At 39.8% G+C, this 19,598-nt stretch overlaps 1 protein-coding gene across 2 annotated transcripts in view; it reads left to right on the top strand.

Moving 5' to 3' along the window:
• The first annotated feature begins 2,092 nt into the window (after positions 1–2,092).
• Positions 2,093–19,598, top strand: part of LOC131973573 (complement C3-like) — a 30,023-nt gene continuing 12,517 nt past the window's right edge. The window contains exons 1-30 of one of the 2 annotated variants that reach the window (XM_059335605.1): positions 2,093–2,216; positions 5,014–5,209; positions 5,365–5,527; positions 5,736–5,830; positions 6,249–6,337; positions 6,508–6,590; positions 6,678–6,765; positions 6,893–6,998; positions 7,672–7,792; positions 8,061–8,176; positions 8,546–8,692; positions 10,018–10,117; positions 10,215–10,303; positions 10,446–10,637; positions 10,758–10,913; positions 11,162–11,291; positions 11,605–11,679; positions 12,124–12,279; positions 12,361–12,487; positions 12,570–12,658; positions 12,781–12,920; positions 13,110–13,322; positions 13,532–13,589; positions 13,694–13,783; positions 14,268–14,474; positions 14,761–14,836; positions 15,552–15,711; positions 15,849–15,944; positions 17,695–17,845; positions 18,226–18,311. In XM_059335605.1, coding sequence (XP_059191588.1) covers positions 2,140–2,216; positions 5,014–5,209; positions 5,365–5,527; positions 5,736–5,830; positions 6,249–6,337; positions 6,508–6,590; positions 6,678–6,765; positions 6,893–6,998; positions 7,672–7,792; positions 8,061–8,176; positions 8,546–8,692; positions 10,018–10,117; positions 10,215–10,303; positions 10,446–10,637; positions 10,758–10,913; positions 11,162–11,291; positions 11,605–11,679; positions 12,124–12,279; positions 12,361–12,487; positions 12,570–12,658; positions 12,781–12,920; positions 13,110–13,322; positions 13,532–13,589; positions 13,694–13,783; positions 14,268–14,474; positions 14,761–14,836; positions 15,552–15,711; positions 15,849–15,944; positions 17,695–17,845; positions 18,226–18,311 — 3,672 coding nt within the window. In that variant the 5' untranslated portion in view covers positions 2,093–2,139. Of the gene's footprint in view, positions 2,221–5,013; positions 5,210–5,364; positions 5,528–5,735; positions 5,831–6,248; positions 6,338–6,507; positions 6,591–6,677; positions 6,766–6,892; positions 6,999–7,671; positions 7,793–8,060; positions 8,177–8,545; positions 8,693–10,017; positions 10,118–10,214; positions 10,304–10,445; positions 10,638–10,757; positions 10,914–11,161; positions 11,292–11,604; positions 11,680–12,123; positions 12,280–12,360; positions 12,488–12,569; positions 12,659–12,780; positions 12,921–13,109; positions 13,323–13,531; positions 13,590–13,693; positions 13,784–14,267; positions 14,475–14,760; positions 14,837–15,551; positions 15,712–15,848; positions 15,945–17,694; positions 17,846–18,225; positions 18,312–19,598 lie in introns of both variants that reach the window. The other variant, XM_059335613.1, reaches the window with a different exon arrangement.

A 19,598-nucleotide genomic window follows, 5' to 3' on the forward strand; every position in this document is an offset into this window, starting at 1 on the left:
GACGCCATGGCACACCACTGGCCTCAGGGGCTGCTCTACGCCTTTCCCCCATTCAGCCTTCTGCCCAACCTACTGCAGAGGATCAGTCGGGAGGAGGTTTGGGTGATCCTGGTGGCGCCAGACTGGGCCCACATCATCATTTCACCATTTCATCCCTTCCCTCAGGGGCTCAATCTCTGGCCCCTGAGAGGGACGGCCTATTAGACATGGGGCTCACAAGCTCGGTGGTTCGGACCCTGCAGAGGGCTCGAGCCCCATCGATGAGGGCAGCTCCTATCGCTGGGAGCTGTTCGTGTCATGGTGCGCCACTAGCCAGATCGACACGGTGACATGTTCGGCCCCAGAGGTGCTTAGGTACCTACAGAAGCTCCTTGAAACTGGGAAGTCCCCGTCGACCCTGAGGGGTGTGGTGGCAGCCATCACAGCCTCTCATGTGGGTTAGGCTAGACTGTCTGTGGATGACAGCAGCCTTTTATCGCAGTTCCTGAAAGGTGCGCAGAGGCTTGTGCCACGCAGCAGGAGGCCAGCTAGCCCATCGTGGGACCTGGATCAGGTTCTGTCTGCCTTGGAGCAGGAACCCTTCGAGCCCCTTGAATCTGTGAGCCTTCAGTAGATGTTGCTCAAAGTGGCATTCCTCTTGGCAATAACATCAGCCAAGAGGGTGGGGGCTGTCTCTGTACATGAGAGTTGCTGTCGGTTTCTGCTGGACAACACAGGATTTATCCTGCGTCCGAATCTGCCGTTCCCACCCAAAGTGCTCACTGACTTTCACCTGAATCAGTCGGTAGAGCTGCGCTCCCTTAGGCCCCCCCAGGAGGCATGCGAGGGTCAGGGAGAGTCAGCGCTATGTCCGGTCAGGGCACTGAAGGTCTATATTCAGCACACGGCGGCATTCAGAAAAACAGATCAGTTGTTCGTCTGTTACAGGCCCCAGTGCCTGGGTGAACCACTGTCTAAGGCTAGGTTGTCTCATTGGGTCATGGAGGCAATTCAACAGGCATACAGAAAGGCAGGCGAACCAGTGCCAGTGGGGGTAAAAGCGCACTCCACACGGGCCGTTTCGACCTCCTGGGCCTTATGGTGGGGCGCCACCCTCTCTGAGGTGTGTGCGGCCGCTACATGGTTGACTCCGACCACGTTTACACGGTTCTACTGTTTGAATGTGGCTGCCGACATCTCCTTCAGTGAGCAGGCCACTTCAAAATAGGTGATTCGCCACGCCCCTGTGCTGGTTGGACCAGCCAGGGTGATGTCCCAAGTCTTTGTCAGTGGTCTAGCAGGGTGCTGGCCATCTGAGTGGCCTCTTCCTCACACTCAGCCATTGCGTCTTGCAAGGCTTGTTTTGTTCAGGTTGTGTCGTGGCGGTGTCTCTGACCCCTTCCTGTGTGTGAGGGGGATATTTGTATATAGTTCTTGGGTGATTTGCACACGCTGTGTTTATTATTGTTTGTGCACCCGGTGGTGGGGACGTCTCATTCGAAAATACCAGAGGGAGTTGCTATAGGAGCGGCGTCTGCTCTGTCTCCTTGGTGCCCTCGTGGTGTGTCTTACAGAGTCCCATAACATATATTCTATATGTCGTGGAGAGATATTCTCATAAGAAAGAGAACGTTGGGTTACAGGGTAACCCTGGTTCTCTGAGTATAGAGAATATCTCTCCACATCGAGGCAGCTCAGGACCAGTTCAAATCAGAACAATCAACGTTACCCTGCGCAGCTGGGTCTATTTATAGACGGCGCAGGGGGAGCCACGATAGGCGTGGTGTGTCTTACATTTTTTTATTCATGTCAGCTGCCAGGATGTCAGCAATCCCATAACATATATTCTATATGTAGTGGAGAGATATTCTCTATACTCAGAGAACCAGGGTTACCCGGTAACCGAACATTGTGACGTAATTTACCTGAACTGTCCATTCAACTGTATGCTTAGAAGGTCAGACATGTAAACTCTCATTGATTTTCTACTGTTAACCTTTGTCCACTGTTTCTCAACTACTGTCGGGAAATTATGTGGGGGTGTTCACACAAATGATACGTGAGGTGAAGTGGACCTACTGGAGGAGGAGGGAGAGTGGATAAAAGGAGGGTACTGCAGGGTGTCTCTACATTGACAGCGGATCAGGATCAAGTAGGAGTATGAGGAGGACTCAGCTGTGGCTGCTGGCCTCTCTGGCCTTTGTCTCTTTGACTTCTCTGGCTGATGGAGCTCCATTGTAGGTAGACCTGCCTTAACCTTCCTCTTGTGTTAGTCTTGGTCGCCACTGACCTGTTTTTAGGTTTTAAATGCATAAAAGTACCACAGAACTTTTGTTTATTGCATCAAAGCTTTTTGACTTTGTCAGGAATACAATTTAAACAACAACAAAAAAACAACAACCTGAATTTCACTAAATTATAAAATTCACTGGTGAAAATGATAAAGTTTGTGTTGTTTGGGTCAGTTTCCATTTCAATAAGACAACGGTCCACTGACAGCCAACTCCTCTTCCAACCCCCTGAGCTTCAGTTATGGGCTGAAAAACCGAACAAACAACAAAGGACATGTCCAGATTTGTAAACGATGCATGAAACTAATTCAAAATTGACCCTAACACCATAGATCTAATATTAAAATAAAAAATAAAACAATTTATTTGAAAGATGTCTTTTTATAACCCTCATTAATAGTCAGATAACATAACAACCATTTATTTATATAATTCTCTTGAGGTTCATTTTACCATTTTTTCAAATTGTAAAGGAGGGGTATGTTGTCAAAAGAAAGGGCCAGGGGGCCACACCAAGAATATTAAAACTAATCATCTTTCATAGATAAGGAAGCCTTACAAGGTAACTGTTACGTCCACCAGCTCTTAAAGGGGTAAAAGGAGGTAACATAAACCAGATGTAATGGATTTAACAGAGGTGTTTTTAATAAGAAATAAAATAGCAGTAAGATATATGTACAAACAAAGGACCCTTCAGGCTAAAGGTTTAACAAAATAAAATAACAAAAACCAGGGTCAGTTTAACTGTTACACAGAAACTAAAGAACAACCACAACTAATCACAGTATACAATACAACGATGCCGAGCACAGACAAAGGTTTGGGCGACGGCTCACATCAGATCCAGCCGCCTTGACTGAAGCTCCAGTCAGCCTTTTGAAAGTTGTGGATGACTAATTGCCGAATTTGATTGGCTCCCGTGGTCGCCGGAAGCTCCAGTCATCCTTCACCAGCAGCCTGAGGGGAAGGAGCAAACACACGCACGCATGCACACAGACACAGGCACAACCACAGAGTATACGGCTGGGGCCGTAACAGTAACCAAGAACAAATTGGATGATAAATAATTGTTTTGAGGGTATTCTATGGATCATTTAAGACACGAGTCAATACCGACCAGCTAACACCATGGATAGTAACAGAAACCTAACACAAGAGGAAGGTTAACTTAACACACACACACACACACACACACTCCCCCAATGCTTGAAATAATTCAAAGAAAACAGTGGTAAAATACACAGTCTGATTGTTTGTCTATTCATCTTCCTGATATTGATATTGGTCTTCTTCAGTTTGTGTTGCAAAAGTCAAGATACTGTGGGCTTTCAATCAGTTGGCCTATCCTTCGTGCTTGCACAATGATGCATCATGCAAGTCGAGAGACCTGATGAAAGGTGTAGTATATTTTGTGCCGCAAATGGTATAATTCATGTTACATGTGATATAGGAGATTGGCTTCTGTAAGAGGGGCCTCTCTCTGACCCTCGAGGCCACACCTTGACCCCTGGCAAGAACAGAGTCTCCAGTCTATTTGGGAGCTCTGGGGACAGGTGCCTATCTGACAGAGGAGATGTTGGAATGTGAACAAAACAAGTCTATATATCAGATAGAAGAAGCGTTGGAATGTCAACCTAAATAAGGTTAAAAAGTAAATTTAGTCGTGTATCTGTGCCCGGGAAGACGTGCCCATGCATTGCGTATGGGCTACTTAAATACCCTCACACATAGAGAAATTTCAGAGAGAACAAGAGCTGCATTGGGCACGGGACACCTTTCATTCAGCAGCCTTGAATTTGACATAGTTCTCCTCCACTGTACCTATAGGCAGTGTATTCTTTTATGTGTGATAATAAAGAAAACTAAAAGGAATTTCAACTTGGTCTTCAATCAATTTTTCTCACTCAGAGAGGTAGTTAATTTACACTACAAAGGTTTTATTGATCCTGCGCTGGCTTCATCAAAGGATTACTTATTGTGTAAAGTCCATGCTGGAGATAACAAACTTTATCTGAACAAATAGGTTGCTTTTGGGTTTGTTTGTTTGTTTGTTTGTTTGTTTGTTTGTGTGTTTGTTTGTTTGTTTGTAATTTGGGGGAAATTAAACTTTAACTCATTGGATCTGAAACATTGTTTCTCAACCTGGGGCTTGAGTCCCGAGATGGATAAAGGTGTACATGGGAAGGGAAACATTTCTGTTGCACAAAATTATGTGTATATTTTCAGAGTTTTCAACCACTTCTGTTTTTTGCTTGTGAAATACTGAAAATGATCCGTTATTCAAGCACATAAAAATCTCACAAACTATTCTACTACTATCACGAATGTAGTATTGGGTGTAAAGTTTTTTAGGAGGTGCATAACAGCACATCACCTTTCCCTGCTCTCTCTCTGTCTGCCAAGTCAAGTCAAGTTTATTTATAGAGCACATTTAAAAACAACCTCAGTTGACCAAAGTGCTGTACAGTTATTAAAATACACTAAAACCATACACAAATATAGTAATAAATAAAAACAATTAAAACAATGAGATAATACAAAAACAATGAAACAATAATAAAAAACTAAATTTAAAAACAGAGTTAGAGTTAAAAAGGAAATAAAAGAGTAAAAAGTGAAAAATTATATTACAGACATTTCCAATCATCCTCACACGCTTACACAACTGATTGATGCTGACCCTCCGATAGATAGATGTTCTCTCTATTTTCTTATTAATATATATCTTGTATCTAATTTGCAGGCAGGTGATGTCTGCCCCCAACTTGTTGCGGGTAGGAACAGCAGAAAACATCTTTGTGGAGTGTCAAGACTGCCCCGATGGAAACATACAAGTTGTAATCAACGTGATGAACCATCCAACCAAAACCAAAAGGCTGGCAACCACATCTGTGACCCTTAACAATGCAAATAAACTCCAGGGACTCGGACAAATAAGGGTAAATGAAATGCTGTCACCTTATATATTTTAGGGTTTTACTGGCTTCATTTTCTACCATGACCCCAAAGAATCTAGAAATTAATCCAGATATTAAAATGATGCTTCCCACTTTACGCCTCATGCTGTAATTGTGTCCCTTCATTCTGGTTTCAGATCCCTGCTGAAGACTTCAGTAAAGATCCAAACGCGAAGGAGTATGTATACCTGCAGGCACAGTTTCCTGGCCAACTGCTGGAGAAAGTTGTTTTAGTGTCCTTCCAGTCCGGGTACATCTTTATCCAGACTGACAAGACCATTTACACCCCCAACAGTAGAAGTGAGGAGCTAAGAAACACACCTATTTCTCGGATAAAGGCTTTACATGTATTTTTACTCAATTGAATATTGGCAGTTTACTCTAAATTTATTCAACATTAGTGGAATAGTAAAATAAAAAAGTAAATATAACAGTCAAAATGACCCCAAATAGATACACCTTCCTTTAACCTTCGACAACAAAATGAACCTCTTCGTCTCTCTGTCAGTTTATTACAGGATGTTTACATTGACGCCACGTATGGAGCCCGTAGAAAAGGATGATGCAACCCAAATTGATGTTTCTATTGCCATTGAGATTGAGGTATTGTATTTGAACTTTGTTAAGCACAAAACTGCACGCACGATTATGTGATCAGCTATAACTGGAAGAATGGATCCTTTTGATGAAGCGAAATTGCAAACGCTTAACAATTGTCCAAGATAATTTTTCTATACATGGCCAAAATACCAATAACTGAACCTTAGGTCTCTGATAGAGTTCATGACTCCTGTTACAGCTGTTCTGAAATTAAAAAAACAGTGGTCGAGTTGCACATTGAAAACAGCCTCTTGCTTTGGTGGAAGACAGAAACATTTTGCAATAGCTGAAACCTTGACCAGGCTCATGTTGACTGGCTCTTGTAGATAAAAGTAATTAATAAGAATTAGCATGGATTTACTAAATAATGTGTAAATTAGCATTTAGCAAATGTTGTTGTATATTGTTGTTGTTTTTTTAGACCCCCGATGGCATCATTTTACCACTTGATACAGTCTCCTTGAAATCAGGGCTCCACTCTGGAGATTTCCAACTCGCTGAAGTTGTCAGGTTGGTATTGTCTTATTTGAATTTAATTGTCCACATTACATTTTAACACAGATAACTGATGGATTTAATTTAAACCATTGATAGCATCATAATCATTTAGGATTGAGAAAAGTATTCTTACACAAAGATGTTTCTTCTTTTAAATCCAAAACTTTCTTTTGTGTGTGTAGTCCTGGACTGTGGAAGGTGGTGACAAAGTTCCAGAGCAACCCACAGCAGAAGTATTTTGCAGAGTTTGAGGTCAAAGAATACGGTGGGTCCTTTTGTTTGAAACCGATATAAACATTACCATGTTTTTTTATGGATGAATAAAAATTATAAAATGTTTTACATTTTTCAGTGCTACCCAGTTTTGAGGTAAAACTGACACCTGTGAGCCCCTTCTTCTACAAGGACAGTGAAGAGCTCACCGTCAACATTAAAGCTACGTATGTGAAGGTTTTTACTTTGTAGCTGTAGAGAACAAGTTTGATTGGTAGATCAGTTGGAGGAGAAAATAAAGGTGTAGTTAAGAGGTTATGTTGGGAAACATGTCTCTCTCTCTTGTGGTTTTAGGTATCTGTTTGGTGAAGAGGTGAATGGGATGGCCTACGTGGTGTTTGGGGTGGTTAAGCAAGATGGTGAAAAGAGGGGCTTTCAAAATTCTGTTCAAAGAGTGCCGGTGAGCATATACTTACACCTTTTCTGTATTTTATAGATTCCAAAACATAAAAAAGTGCATTTCAAATTGTTCAGAATATCAGAAGACGTGGGTAAAAAAAACCCTCCACCTTACTTCTGGATGAGCAAATTTAAGTTAAAATGTTGCATTAAACACCCCTAGAGTTGGCATTGCCATGCATTTACAATGTGCCGTGATGTACCGAATTTCCCTTCGTGGATGAATAAAGTTATCTATCTATCTATCTACTACCGTTTTTTAGTAAGGATCAGTTTTTTAACAGCGTTTCACCAAGCTACTAGGGTAACGTCAGTAGCTCATAGAGTGACACTAGCGATATGTTTATGTACATATTTAAGTTTAAAAAACAATATGAAAAGACTGTAATTATTATTACACTTTTTTTTAATTTCTATCACTATCGAATAAAGCCAAAACAGGTCAAATAAATAAACAAATAAAAATAAAATACTACTTTGGTGATGTCTTGGTCCCAAGAAAGCACAGAAAAATAGTTATTGTCCTCTGGGCTGTTGTATGCTTTCTTCTGGTGAGTCTGCGGTCTGGGTGAAGACATCCTTTTGTACTGTAATGATGATTTAGTAAAGTACTTGACTAAATTACTGTACCACTATACAGTATTTCAATGTGTTTTTGTCTTATGTCACATTAGATCGTGAAAGGTAGTGGAGTGGTCACACTGAAGAGAGAACAGATCACAACGACCTTCCCAAATATAGATGAACTGGTGGGGAGTTCCATATATGTATTCGCCAGTGTGCTGACGGAGAGCGGTAAGAAAAATACGTGTTTGTGCCTGTTCAGCTTGTTTCATCATGTGAGGGTCAAAGTAACTACCAGAATGCCTATTATTAGTAGTAGTAAAATTCCACAAACAAGTAGGTGGCTGAAAAGGAAAATATAGATATTAGGATATATTCTTCTGTATCAGGTAATTTAGAAGAAAGTGAACAGATCTAGAATGAAATAAAAATGAAAGAAAACAAAGTCCTTTGATCAGTTTGTGGTTGAATGTGTTTGTGTTTCTGCATCAACTCACAGGTAGTGAAATGGTAGAGGCAGAGTTGAGAGGTATCCAGATTGTAACATCACCTTACTCCATCACCTTCAAGACAACACCTAAATTTTTCAAACCAGGGATGTCCTTCGATGTTGCGGTAAAGTACCTATTTAGATTTATATAAATTGACAGAAAAAGTATGGCTATATTTCTACTTTTTTTCTTTTCTTTTATTTAAAATCAGAAAACATTCAATTACTGAATACAGTTAATCTTTGAAAACACAAACAATGCAGTAGGTCCTACATATGAAAGTCACATGCTGTTCAAGGTAATTGGTTAATCCAATCTTTTGACATGTCATGGATTTTTATTCTGATGTTGAGGCTGATTTTGACAAACAGTTGAGAATCCAGAGAAAAAAAACCCAGCAATGGTTTTGTTTGTTACTAGTTGTAATACTCAATGGATAAAACTGATCTAATATTAAGAGTCTGAGCTCTAAGCGATGTGTTTCTGATGGCAGGTTGAAGTTACGAATCATGACGGCTCTCCGGCACGAGGTGTTGCTGTGGTGATTGATCCAGGCCAGGTGAATGGATCCACTGCAGACAATGGTATGGCAAGGCTTACCATCAATACAGTGGCAGGGAACAACATACTGCCAATCACTGTAAGTCTAAAAAAACAAATTTTACCCTTTTTTGCTTCACAGCCTGTTTAGCAAATGGAAGCTACATTACTTAACATTTTTATATTCACTTGAAGAGGTAAAATAAAGCAGAACTATCACCAACTCTGCAGCTTTGGTCCGATTTTTTTAGCTACTTTAGATCAGTTTTGGTTGTTCTGCAGCTAATAGGTTTACTGTACAATATGTCAGTGCTGAACTTCATCTAATCTGTGTTCGGTCCTTCTGTCATTCGATTTAGCAAAAGGTTAAGACATGCTTGGCATGATAAGTTAAGATAAGATAGCAAAGACGTAAGACTTTTCAAGTATGTTGTTTCTTCAACCAAAATAGTTGCAGAAATATGATTTGTCATAATGCAATGGAGGACTATAATGTAGGCTAAAAGCACAGAAGCTTAAGATTAAACAGTTAATTACAAATGTCTGTATAGCTCTGGCAGAAAAGCGACGCTTCATCACTTGGATTTTTATGACAATATCTTGACAGCATATTACCACTCTAGCCATTATTATATGATAGAGGAGAATCGGCACTTTACTTTTTATTATCTATTTGGACTACAGTCTATTTTTTGCCATTGTTGAGATGACTGGCAACTGCTGGATGATGTTTTTCCTTGTTTGAGCTTGTCACCACTCAATCTGACATTCATAGAGCAAGCAGGATGTGGATGCATGACACGTTCATCTGTTATGACTGTGTTATGACTGTGTTACTTATCATCCATTACAAGTCGCTGCAAAGCTCTCTGAAAGTGAGCCTGATAATTACTTGTCCAGCAGCCTCTTGCTCGGTCTCTCCTTTTCTCTTCTGAGCTTCTTTTGCCAAAGTTTTCTTCTGTCTCTTCGTCTACACCACAATATCCATAGAAGCTGACCTGGTTCTTTTGCCTCCTTGCCCAGCTTCCGATCAGGCACCACACTTACATTACTCTCAGAAAGAATTCCCCCCGCCCTGGGTCTGAATATCTTCTCCTCCCCGCTTGCCTAAACCTCCTGGGTAGAGGGGTAAACACCAACGCTCTGAGCTTCTGGCATCAAGGCCGACTGAGCTCGATGAACACAGCTAAAGTTAGCATTTAGCTAACCACCCTGTGAAATACAGAGATCAAAGGAGAGGAAAGAAAGCTGAGCGAGCCAACCCCAAAGTCTGAAAGTGTATTAGTGATTTGTTACACTACTTGTTACTCAGGAAAATGATATGACTGTAGCATGTTACTAGTAATGCATTACTGCCTAAGATTAAGATTAAGATTCCCTTATTAGTCCCACTAAGCCGAAATTCAACATTATTGTTGATTGCAGGCAAAGACCAACGATCCTCGTCTTTTAGCTGGAAGGCAAGCATCAGCCCGCATGGAAGCTCAGCCATATACCTCCAAAAGCAAAAGTTACATCCACATAGGTAAGAGACATTCCAAAGTAACATCACATGGTGGCATTGTAATGTGCACTACATTTTTTCTCTGTCCGGCATTTATCACAACATGTAACTTTTCCAGGTGTGGATACAGCTGAGCTGGAAATAGGAAACAACCTGAAAATCAACCTCAACCTCAACAAGCAGGGAAATCATGACATCACATACCTGGTAAGATGTGTTTTATATATATATATACAACCCAGTAAATGTGTGTGTGTGTGTGTGTGTGTATCGAACCATTTTTGTTTGATCTCATAACCTGACACATGTCAGATAATGATAATAATGATTTTGAAACCTGTGTCACTAGATCCTGAGCAGAGGTCAACTGGTGAAAAATGGCCGTTACAGGACAAGTGGTCAAGTGCTGATTTCCCTGATAATTCCCATTACCAAAGAAATGCTGCCATCATTCCGTATCATAGCTTACTACCATACAAATAACAATGAAGTGGTATCAGACTCTGTTTGGGTGGATGTCAAGGACTCCTGCATGGGCTCGGTAAGACTCACAACACTGATGAAGCAGAAACACAAGCTACACAAAGTTGTTTGTAATTATTTGTCTTTTTATACTTGTAACTACTTTGTTTAATACAAAACTGCATGTCTTTACATTAAGCTGAGACTAGAGTCATCAAGACCTGCTCCGTCCTATGAGCCTCGCAAGATGTTTAATCTGAAGGTCACTGGAGACCCAGGGGCCACAGTAGGACTGGTGGCAGTTGACAAAGGCGTTTACGTCCTCAACAACAAGCACCGTCTGACCCAGAAAAAGGCAAGTTCTTCATGTCATATCTATATTCATTAACATTTGAAATATGTTAAATTCCAAATACTGTGTGTACATATCTTGTGAGCTTTTGGCTTCAAGTAATATCCCCTTTGAATTTTTCCTGCAGCAAATGCATTCCATGAGTGAATGTGTCTCATACCATATCAGAACTTGAGTTTATAGATACATAGTGTAACCCTATGTCTTTTCTTATTATTTATCTGTCTGTGAATGATGTTCACCCTGCTCAGGTGTGGGACATTGTAGAGAAGCATGACACAGGCTGCACACCAGGTGGAGGGAAAGACGGGATGAGTGTGTTCTATGATGCTGGGCTGTTGCTTGAGACGAGCACGGCTTCTGGGACTCCCGACAGACAAGGTGACACTACTTTACTACTCTCACTACAAACTACTTGGATACTACAAGAACTGCATGTTAAAAGGTCATTCCAACCAAATTGCATTATATTTCTTACTTACTTTTTTTGGTGTCTGTACATGGAGACAGTTTTGGAGACACTGTACTTTTTATTAAGCATATGTGTGTGTGTGTGTGTGTGTGTGTGTGTGTGTGTCCAGATAAATGACCTTAAACTCATTTTAAGAGTTTATTCACATTGATTATACGGTGCAAAAATAAAGTGCAACCTTTCTTGGTTCAGTTAAAGATCTTATCTGTGTTGCATTTCCAGGATCAAAATGTCCGGCCCCCATCAGGAGGAAGCGCTGTGGAAGCACTACTATAATGGAAGTAACAACCAACCGAGGTAAGAACCACGGCTCTAAACCACACAGTGTTTTAGTGGGGCCAGCTTATGTCCTAAAAACACTTTTTACACTGTATTTAGCTAAAGGTGCAGTGTGTAGGATTTGGTGGCATCTAGCACTGCAGATTGCAGCCAACACAACCCCCCTCCGTTCACCACTCATTTTCTAAGTGTGTAGCAGAACTTACAGTGGCCTTCTGATAATCTTAAAATGTAATCTAAAAGTGTATAGCCAGTGCTTGGTTTGTCGGCTCTGGCCCACTGTAAAAACATGTTGATGCAACATGGCGGACTCAGTTGAAGAGGGTCTCATTCTTAGCTAATGAAAATACAAATTTCTGACAATATATATTTCTATGTATATATATTTTGAATTTGTCTTTCCAGTGTCTTTCATTTTACTTATCATCTCTGTCTCTTCACCATAACCTTCTTACTTTCAAGTGAATCAGTATACAGACCCACTGGAAAGTGACTGTTGTAAGGAAGGCATGAAAGAAACTCCCCTCTCATACACCTGTGAGATTCGTGCGGAGTACATCAGTGATGGTGCAGCCTGCGCTGCAGCCTTCGTGCATTGCTGCAAGGAGATGCAAACCAGTAAGTGACGGGGACAAGGGATGGAGGGAAGTGCTGGGTGGCTTCTCATAGTTGTTATTAAAATGCTAACCTTTTCAACAGTTCACTTTTCAACAGAAGATGTTATTTACATGGACAGCGATGAAATAGTTTCCCGTACCAACTTCCCTGAAAGTTGGCTGTGGTCAGATATCAATCTGCCTGCTTGCCCTCGACAAACACCTAACTGGTGAGTGAACAGATTATAGGCACAAAGTGGACTGATAACTTAATTAAAGACACCACTAAGATGTACATCTCTGTTGCTTCAGTGTGACCACAACATTTACAAAGGATGTTCCTTTGCAAGATTCTATCACAACCTGGCAATTCACTGGCATTAGTCTGTCAAGAACTAATGGTAAGGACTAAAATCTGTCTTTTATTTGCACCTCTAAACTTAAACCATTCCCATCACTTACACGCTTCCCCCTCTATCTCTGTTCAATCACTTGGTTTTTTTTAATCCCTCTAATCTTAAAGGAATCTGTGTTGGCGAACCGTTAGAGGTGATTGTTCGGAAGGAATTCTTCATTGATCTCAGACTGCCATACTCTGCTGTCCGTGGAGAGCAGATAGAGATAAAAGCTGTTCTCCACAACTACAGCCCGGATCGTATCACTGTAAGTCTGTGTGAGATTATGAGACTGATATTTTCCTCAACAGTTTGTTACAAAAAAGTGTCATAACAACGGATGAGGGAAACAATACAAATCATGACATTTCTTCAAATAAGGGATACATCATTGTGACCTAAAACTGATTATTCACAACACTTCAGTCTCGTTCTCCATCTTTGTCACATTTTTAAGGTGCGTGTCGATCTGCTTGAGGAGGACCATGTGTGCAGTGCAGCTTCTAAACGTAGAAAGTATCGCCAGGAGACCGAAATGGGGGCCCAAACTACACTATCTGTACCCTTTGTCATCATTCCCATGAAAGAAGGACAATACCGCATTGAGGTCAAAGCAGCTGTCAAAGACTCATACCTCAATGATGGAATCATGAGGATGCTGAAGGTCGTGGTAAGAGAAATGCACAGAGATCTCCAATGGTGAAGTCAGTATAGGGACATGTAATAACTTTTAGAACTTTGATGCTAATGTATACTGTTTTGGAGCCTTTTCAAAATTACTTATAAATAAGAGAAAACATTGAGAAACACAACAACAAAGCAACCTCCATTGTATTATTAGCTATTAAAATAGCTGTTTTTTAACGCCTATTTTTACAGCCTGAAGGCGTGCTGGTAAAATCTCCTCAGATTATTATTTTAGACCCCGATAAACAAGGTGAGTTTTCCATTAAGTAGCTACATTGTTCAGCAATTTTGTAATAATGTGTTTGTATCACTTGCTAATTAATCTCTCAACCTGTCCACTGTTTTTCCCTTTAGGTGGTAAACAAGAAGTAATTCTCAACAGTGGAATTCCTAAGAAAGAATTGGTTCCAAACACACCTACAGTCACACAGATCTCAGTGACAGGTGAGATATAATACCATACAGTGATATGGTATGATACAATACAATAATATGATACAATGCAATACAACTGGGTTGTGAATTTTCATTAATATTTATTCTGCGTCCTCGGACATTTTAATATAACAAATGTACACTTTTGACACTTTTCATAGACAAAACACATTCAAAAAGTCATGACAACAGATCTGAGCCCACTGATTATGATAGACTGATGTTTAAAATAAATTAAATGGAGGAAGTTGGTTTTCTCTCTTTTAAAATAGTCAGAAGACATACTGTAGGCAAAATTGTTCAAAATTTGATTTGATTATCTTGTAGTTTTAAATTAGGCCAGGCTGTACTGCAGTACTCTGAATCACATGTTTGGTCTTTATGGACATTACATGATGTAGTGCCTGAACAATTATTTCTGTATTTTGTGTAAATTGTATTGCATTTGTCTAGTTGTTTCTTCTGTAGTAACATTAGTTTGTTGTGCATGCAGGGATAGAACAGGTTTCTACACTGGTGGAAAACGCGATCAGTGGGAATTCTATGGGTAGCCTGATCAGACAGCCTGGAGGCTGTGGAGAGCAGAACATGATCGGCATGACCCTGCCTGTCATTGCAACCATATATTTGGACAAAACCATGCAGTGGGAAACTTGGGGGTTTGACAAACGTAGCGAAGGTCTCCAACACATCAAGACTGGTAGGCTCACAAACACACATGTTTTAGAGTTTTTGGACGTGGCAGAAGTGTTATCAAAAAGTAGAGTGTGGTAGACAGCAGTGCATGCTACCCCTGCCCCACAGATCCAAGCTACATGAAATAATGGTCTGCAACACATAGACTGAGATGTTATTAAAGTTTGCATCATTATTTGTCTTGCACAAACACAAAAACCTATTGCATCAGAAAATTGAATGATGCAAAAAATATGAGGAAAATAGTAACAGAAATCCTTCAACAAGTTGTGTGGGTTTTGTGTGTCCAGGCTACCGTAACGAGCTTGCATACCGTAAACCGGATGGGTCATTTGCTGTGTGGGCCCACCTTCAAAGTAGCAGCTGGTGAGGCATTGAAACATCCATGAAGCCATGCAAAATTGTTTGCATATTCTCCTTTAAAAAGGTGCAATATGTAAGATATGGCCAGATTTTTTATTAAAACATTCCAAAGATGAACTTATGTTATCAACTGAATCTGAAGAAATGATGATTTTCAAATAATATGAAAGATCTACTGAAATAAGCATGCTAATCAACTAGCCCCGGCCTGTCCTTTCTTGTGATATTACTTGGAGAAGTGAGTCACTGTGAGAGGTTGAACAACTACACGCAGCTACAAAGTTAGCTGTACTGCCATTAGCCGCTTTAGTTTATAACTTAACCTAAAATTAAGAATGTTGCACACAAACTAAGATTCTAGGTTAAAGATACTGTTATAATGGTTAACTACCCAGCGGAGGTTACTCGCTCAGGGAAGTCACAGAGACCAACAGTCGGCAGAGAGGAGGTAAATGTAAGCAGAAGCATAAACAAGCTATACAACATTTTTCTCTGCAACATCTGCTCTTGCAGAGACTGTGGAATACTTACCACCACGTGATAGCTGTGTTATGGAGACTTGACTTCACCTCTGTATGCTGCCCCCTTATTTTTTGCAGTGGCCATTAATTACAAATTGCACCTTAAACTTAGATTGTGATTATGTGAGAATGGTGTATTTATATACAAATAAATGATAGTACACTATAACACTCTCCTCTCCTCTCTCTTCTCTCAGGCTGACAGCATATGTTACCAAGGTGTTTGCCATGGCCAATAATCTGGTGGCAATTCAAAGGGAACACATCTGTGATGCTGTTAAGTTCCTGATTCTTAACGCACAGCAACCTGACGGCATGTTTAGAGAAGTGGGAACAGTAGCCCATGGAGAGATGATTGTGCGTACACTGATTTCATTAACATAAATTATTTTATCTTTGTGCTACAAAAATACCTAATTGAGATTAAACTAACACCATGTCATTTTCTGTCATGTTATATAAATAAATATATGTTTGTATGTGTACATGTGTAGGGTGACGTTCGCGGCGCAGATACAGATGCCTCCATGACGGCCTTCAACCTCATTGCCATGCAAGAATCACGCGCTCTATGTGCTGAAACTGTTAATGTGAGTACTCCATCTGCATACGACATTTTTTCCTTTTCCCTCTTCCACCTCTTTTTTTTCCTCAGCTACTAACTCAATTATAGTGATTGGCAAAACAAAACAAAGCAACAAAAAAAAAACAACTTAATTCTCAAACAAGAATTACACCCAATCTCTGGTACATCACACATTTTGCGTCTCTTTCAATACTGGGATGAAATCATTTAACTCTAATATCCTCCTGCTATCTGGTGAAACTCCTCCTTATTTTCTAATATGATCACTTTTTCCGTCATTACAAGGGTATAAAATTGTTTAAATCTGGGAAACTCCACCTATGACCTTGTGGAGGCTGATCTTACTGAAAACTTCAGATTCAGACCTAATCATGTTCTTGAGTATACTTAAATATTTAAGTTGAAAGTTAAGTTTTTTTTTCTTTTGCTATTTCTGGTGAAATGTAACTTAATACATTTACTCAAGTAATGCACTTAAATACAATTATGAGGTACTTGTGCTACTTGTGTGAGTATTATCACATATGTAACTTTATTGTTCTTTTTACTCCATTACATTTAGCTGCCAGCTTTGGTTACTTTTAGGTTGAGATTTAACATGAAAAAATATGATCAATTGAAAATGATATGCATGTTTATAAATACAAACACACCAACCACGATACCAAATAGTTAAAATGAGCCCTACCTTGACAACAGTAAAATGCTGCTTACATTAATGTATAAAAAATAATAATCCAATAATATATGTGGAATATAAATGATAATCTGAGTGGGGCCGTTCTCCATAACGAGTATTTTTACTTTTGATACTTCAAGTATATTTTAATGCTGATGCAGGATTTCTACTTGTAGTGGAGTCAATTCAGAATCTGGAATTAGAACTTTTACTGAAGTAAAATGAAATTGAATACTTCCACCACTGTATTTATGTTGCGACAAAAGTGCTTTTTTAATTATATTTTGCACTCATAAAAATGAGGAAGTTGTATTCTAATAAATGTATAAGATTAGGAATTTCATTTGTTTAATTTCAGATAGATTTTGAACATACCTGAATATATCCATTAATTATAACCATATCTTACCATACCAACATCAAAGGAGTTAGACGCAACAATTTTTCAAGACAAACATTTTTGGGGACTCACTGAATTTCTCAGGGACCCACTCAAATCACCACCTGTGGGTCCTGTGGACTCTACACTACATTGAAAACTTACCAACATCACTGGCTTATTCTGTCATGCTTACAGTTGCTACAAAGGGACAACCACTGTTTGAGGGAGGGGTTTAGCGAATGGTCGAGTGTGCTAAAATTAAGAATTTCACATATTCAGAATGGCAACATTTAATGACAACCCATAGTATTGCATTTGTATATATTGTATATTGTGTATGTTTGCTGTTTTATCAGCATCATGAATACAGGGTTTATTTTTTAAAAAGCTGACCACTCACCACAAACTACATCTCTGAATTTAAATATTGTAGCAGATTGACACATGCATACCATTTTTGGCACCACAGACACCTCTCTGACAAGAGAGGCCTCGTTTCTGTTTTTCACATGAAAACATCTTGATTCAGCGTTGTCTCAGTTGTTGTATCAGGGCCAAATGCTATGGCATCCCTGAACAGAAGTGGTTATTGGAAATTGATGCATTACTGTGATCAGACAGCTTTTGATGTTCACACTTTAATCTTCCCTTTTTATGTTTTCCATATTTTCTCCTTCCTCCTTCCCTGTGCAGAGTATGCCAGGCAGTATAGACAAAGCAGTGAACTATCTGGAGACACGTCTACCCACGCTCACCAACCCATATGCTGTTACCATGACGTCATATGCCCTAGCCAATGAAAACAAATTGAACCGCGAGATCCTCAACAAGTTTCTTTCTCCAGGTGTCGTCACACAGAAATATTCTTGAACTCATTTTGTATAGAGTATATGAAGAAAATATAATCATCCAAGAATAATTACTCTTAGTATGGTTAATGTTATAGGGTGATTTTGCTCGATACAGCAGTCTTAAAAATCTGTTTAAGGTTATTTAGGAACTGTGTCATTTACTATTGATGTCCAAACGAGGCTTCATATTAAAGCTTCTAATTAAATGTAAGATAAGGGAAGTGTAAGTGAACACATTTGACTTTATTCTTTTTTTTATTTCTATTTTTTTTTTTTGGGAAATTAGGAATTGGGGAATGATTGGAATGGATTAAAGTGTTTCCAAGTACATCAGAGTAATACAAACATATTTGTGTGTGTGTGTCTTCCACAGAGTTGTCCCACTGGCCAACACCTAAGGGACGTGTTATCACGCTGGAGGCCACAGCTTACGGCCTTCTGGCTCTGGTCAAAGCCAAAGTAAGCATTTCACACTTGTGTGTGTTTCACCACACTGTAACAGTAGTTGCTATGCTACCTCACTTTGGACACCAAAGTCAGATGTGTTTTGGGCATGAATTAAACATGAATTAAACCAATCAGTCATCTCCCTTTTCCCTTTAAAAGCCTGTGCCTGGCACATTGCTATTTAAATGCATGTCTATTGTTGCGCAGGTGCAGATTAGAAATGTTTTTTGTCATACATCAAGAACAAACGTAAAGTTTCCATTGAAACATAATTGACAATGCAGTTTTAGTTGCAGGGGATTGCAATTTGGTGAGAAAAACTGATTTAGAGGGTCCATGGAAGGTTTTAGTATTTGTCAGGTTACAGTCTGAAGTACAGTGGCTTGCAAAAGTATTCATCCCCCTTGGATGTTTCACCCTTTTGTTGCTTTTACACATGAAATCATGGTGGATATAATTTGGCCTTTTTAAAAAGAATTTGCAAAAAAAACCTCTTTCATATCAAAGTGAAAACAGATTTTTACAAAGTAGTATAAATGAATTAAAAATCTATAAGGTAAAATCAATGAGTGCATAAGTATTCATACCCTTTAAAGTAACTGAACTAGTAGACTAGAGTTCCAGCTAGTTGATGCAGCAGAGTCACAGTTAGTGAAATGCAGATCAGCTGAGTACAGTTGATGTGTGTCAAGTGATTATAGTATAAAAAAACATGTGTCTGGGAGGTCCAGTCTCTGGTTCATCACTGTTCCTGCTACAATAGTACCATGAATACAAAAGAACACTCCTAGTAACTCAGAGAAAAGATCATTGAACAGTGGAAGTAAGGAGATGACTACAAAAAAAAAAAAACTTACTGGACATCCCACAGAGTTCAGTTAAACCATCATTAAGGAATGGAAGCAGTATGGACCTTGTTTAAATCTGCCTAGAGATGGCCGTCCTCACAATCTGAGTGACCTGACAAGAAGAAGACTGGAGAGGTTGGTCACCAAGTCACCTAGAGATTGTACATACAACAACTGTTGCCAGGTTCTTCACCAGTCGGAGCTGTGCGGGAGAGAAAAAAAACTCATCAAATCTCACCTGGAATTCACCTAAATGCATGTGGGAGACTCCAGGGTCAACTGGAAGAAGGTTCTACGGTCTAATGAGACAAAAACTGACCTTTTTGGCGATCAGGCTAGACACTATGTTTGGCGAACACCAACCACTGCACATCACCACAAACGCACCATCTCCAGCGTGAAGCATGGTGGTGGCAGCATCATGCTCTGAGGATGCTCCTCAGCAGCAGGT

This window comes from Centropristis striata, chromosome 1, assembly GCF_030273125.1.
Source record: "Centropristis striata isolate RG_2023a ecotype Rhode Island chromosome 1, C.striata_1.0, whole genome shotgun sequence".
NCBI classification, from domain to species: Eukaryota; Metazoa; Chordata; class Actinopteri; order Perciformes; family Serranidae; genus Centropristis; species Centropristis striata.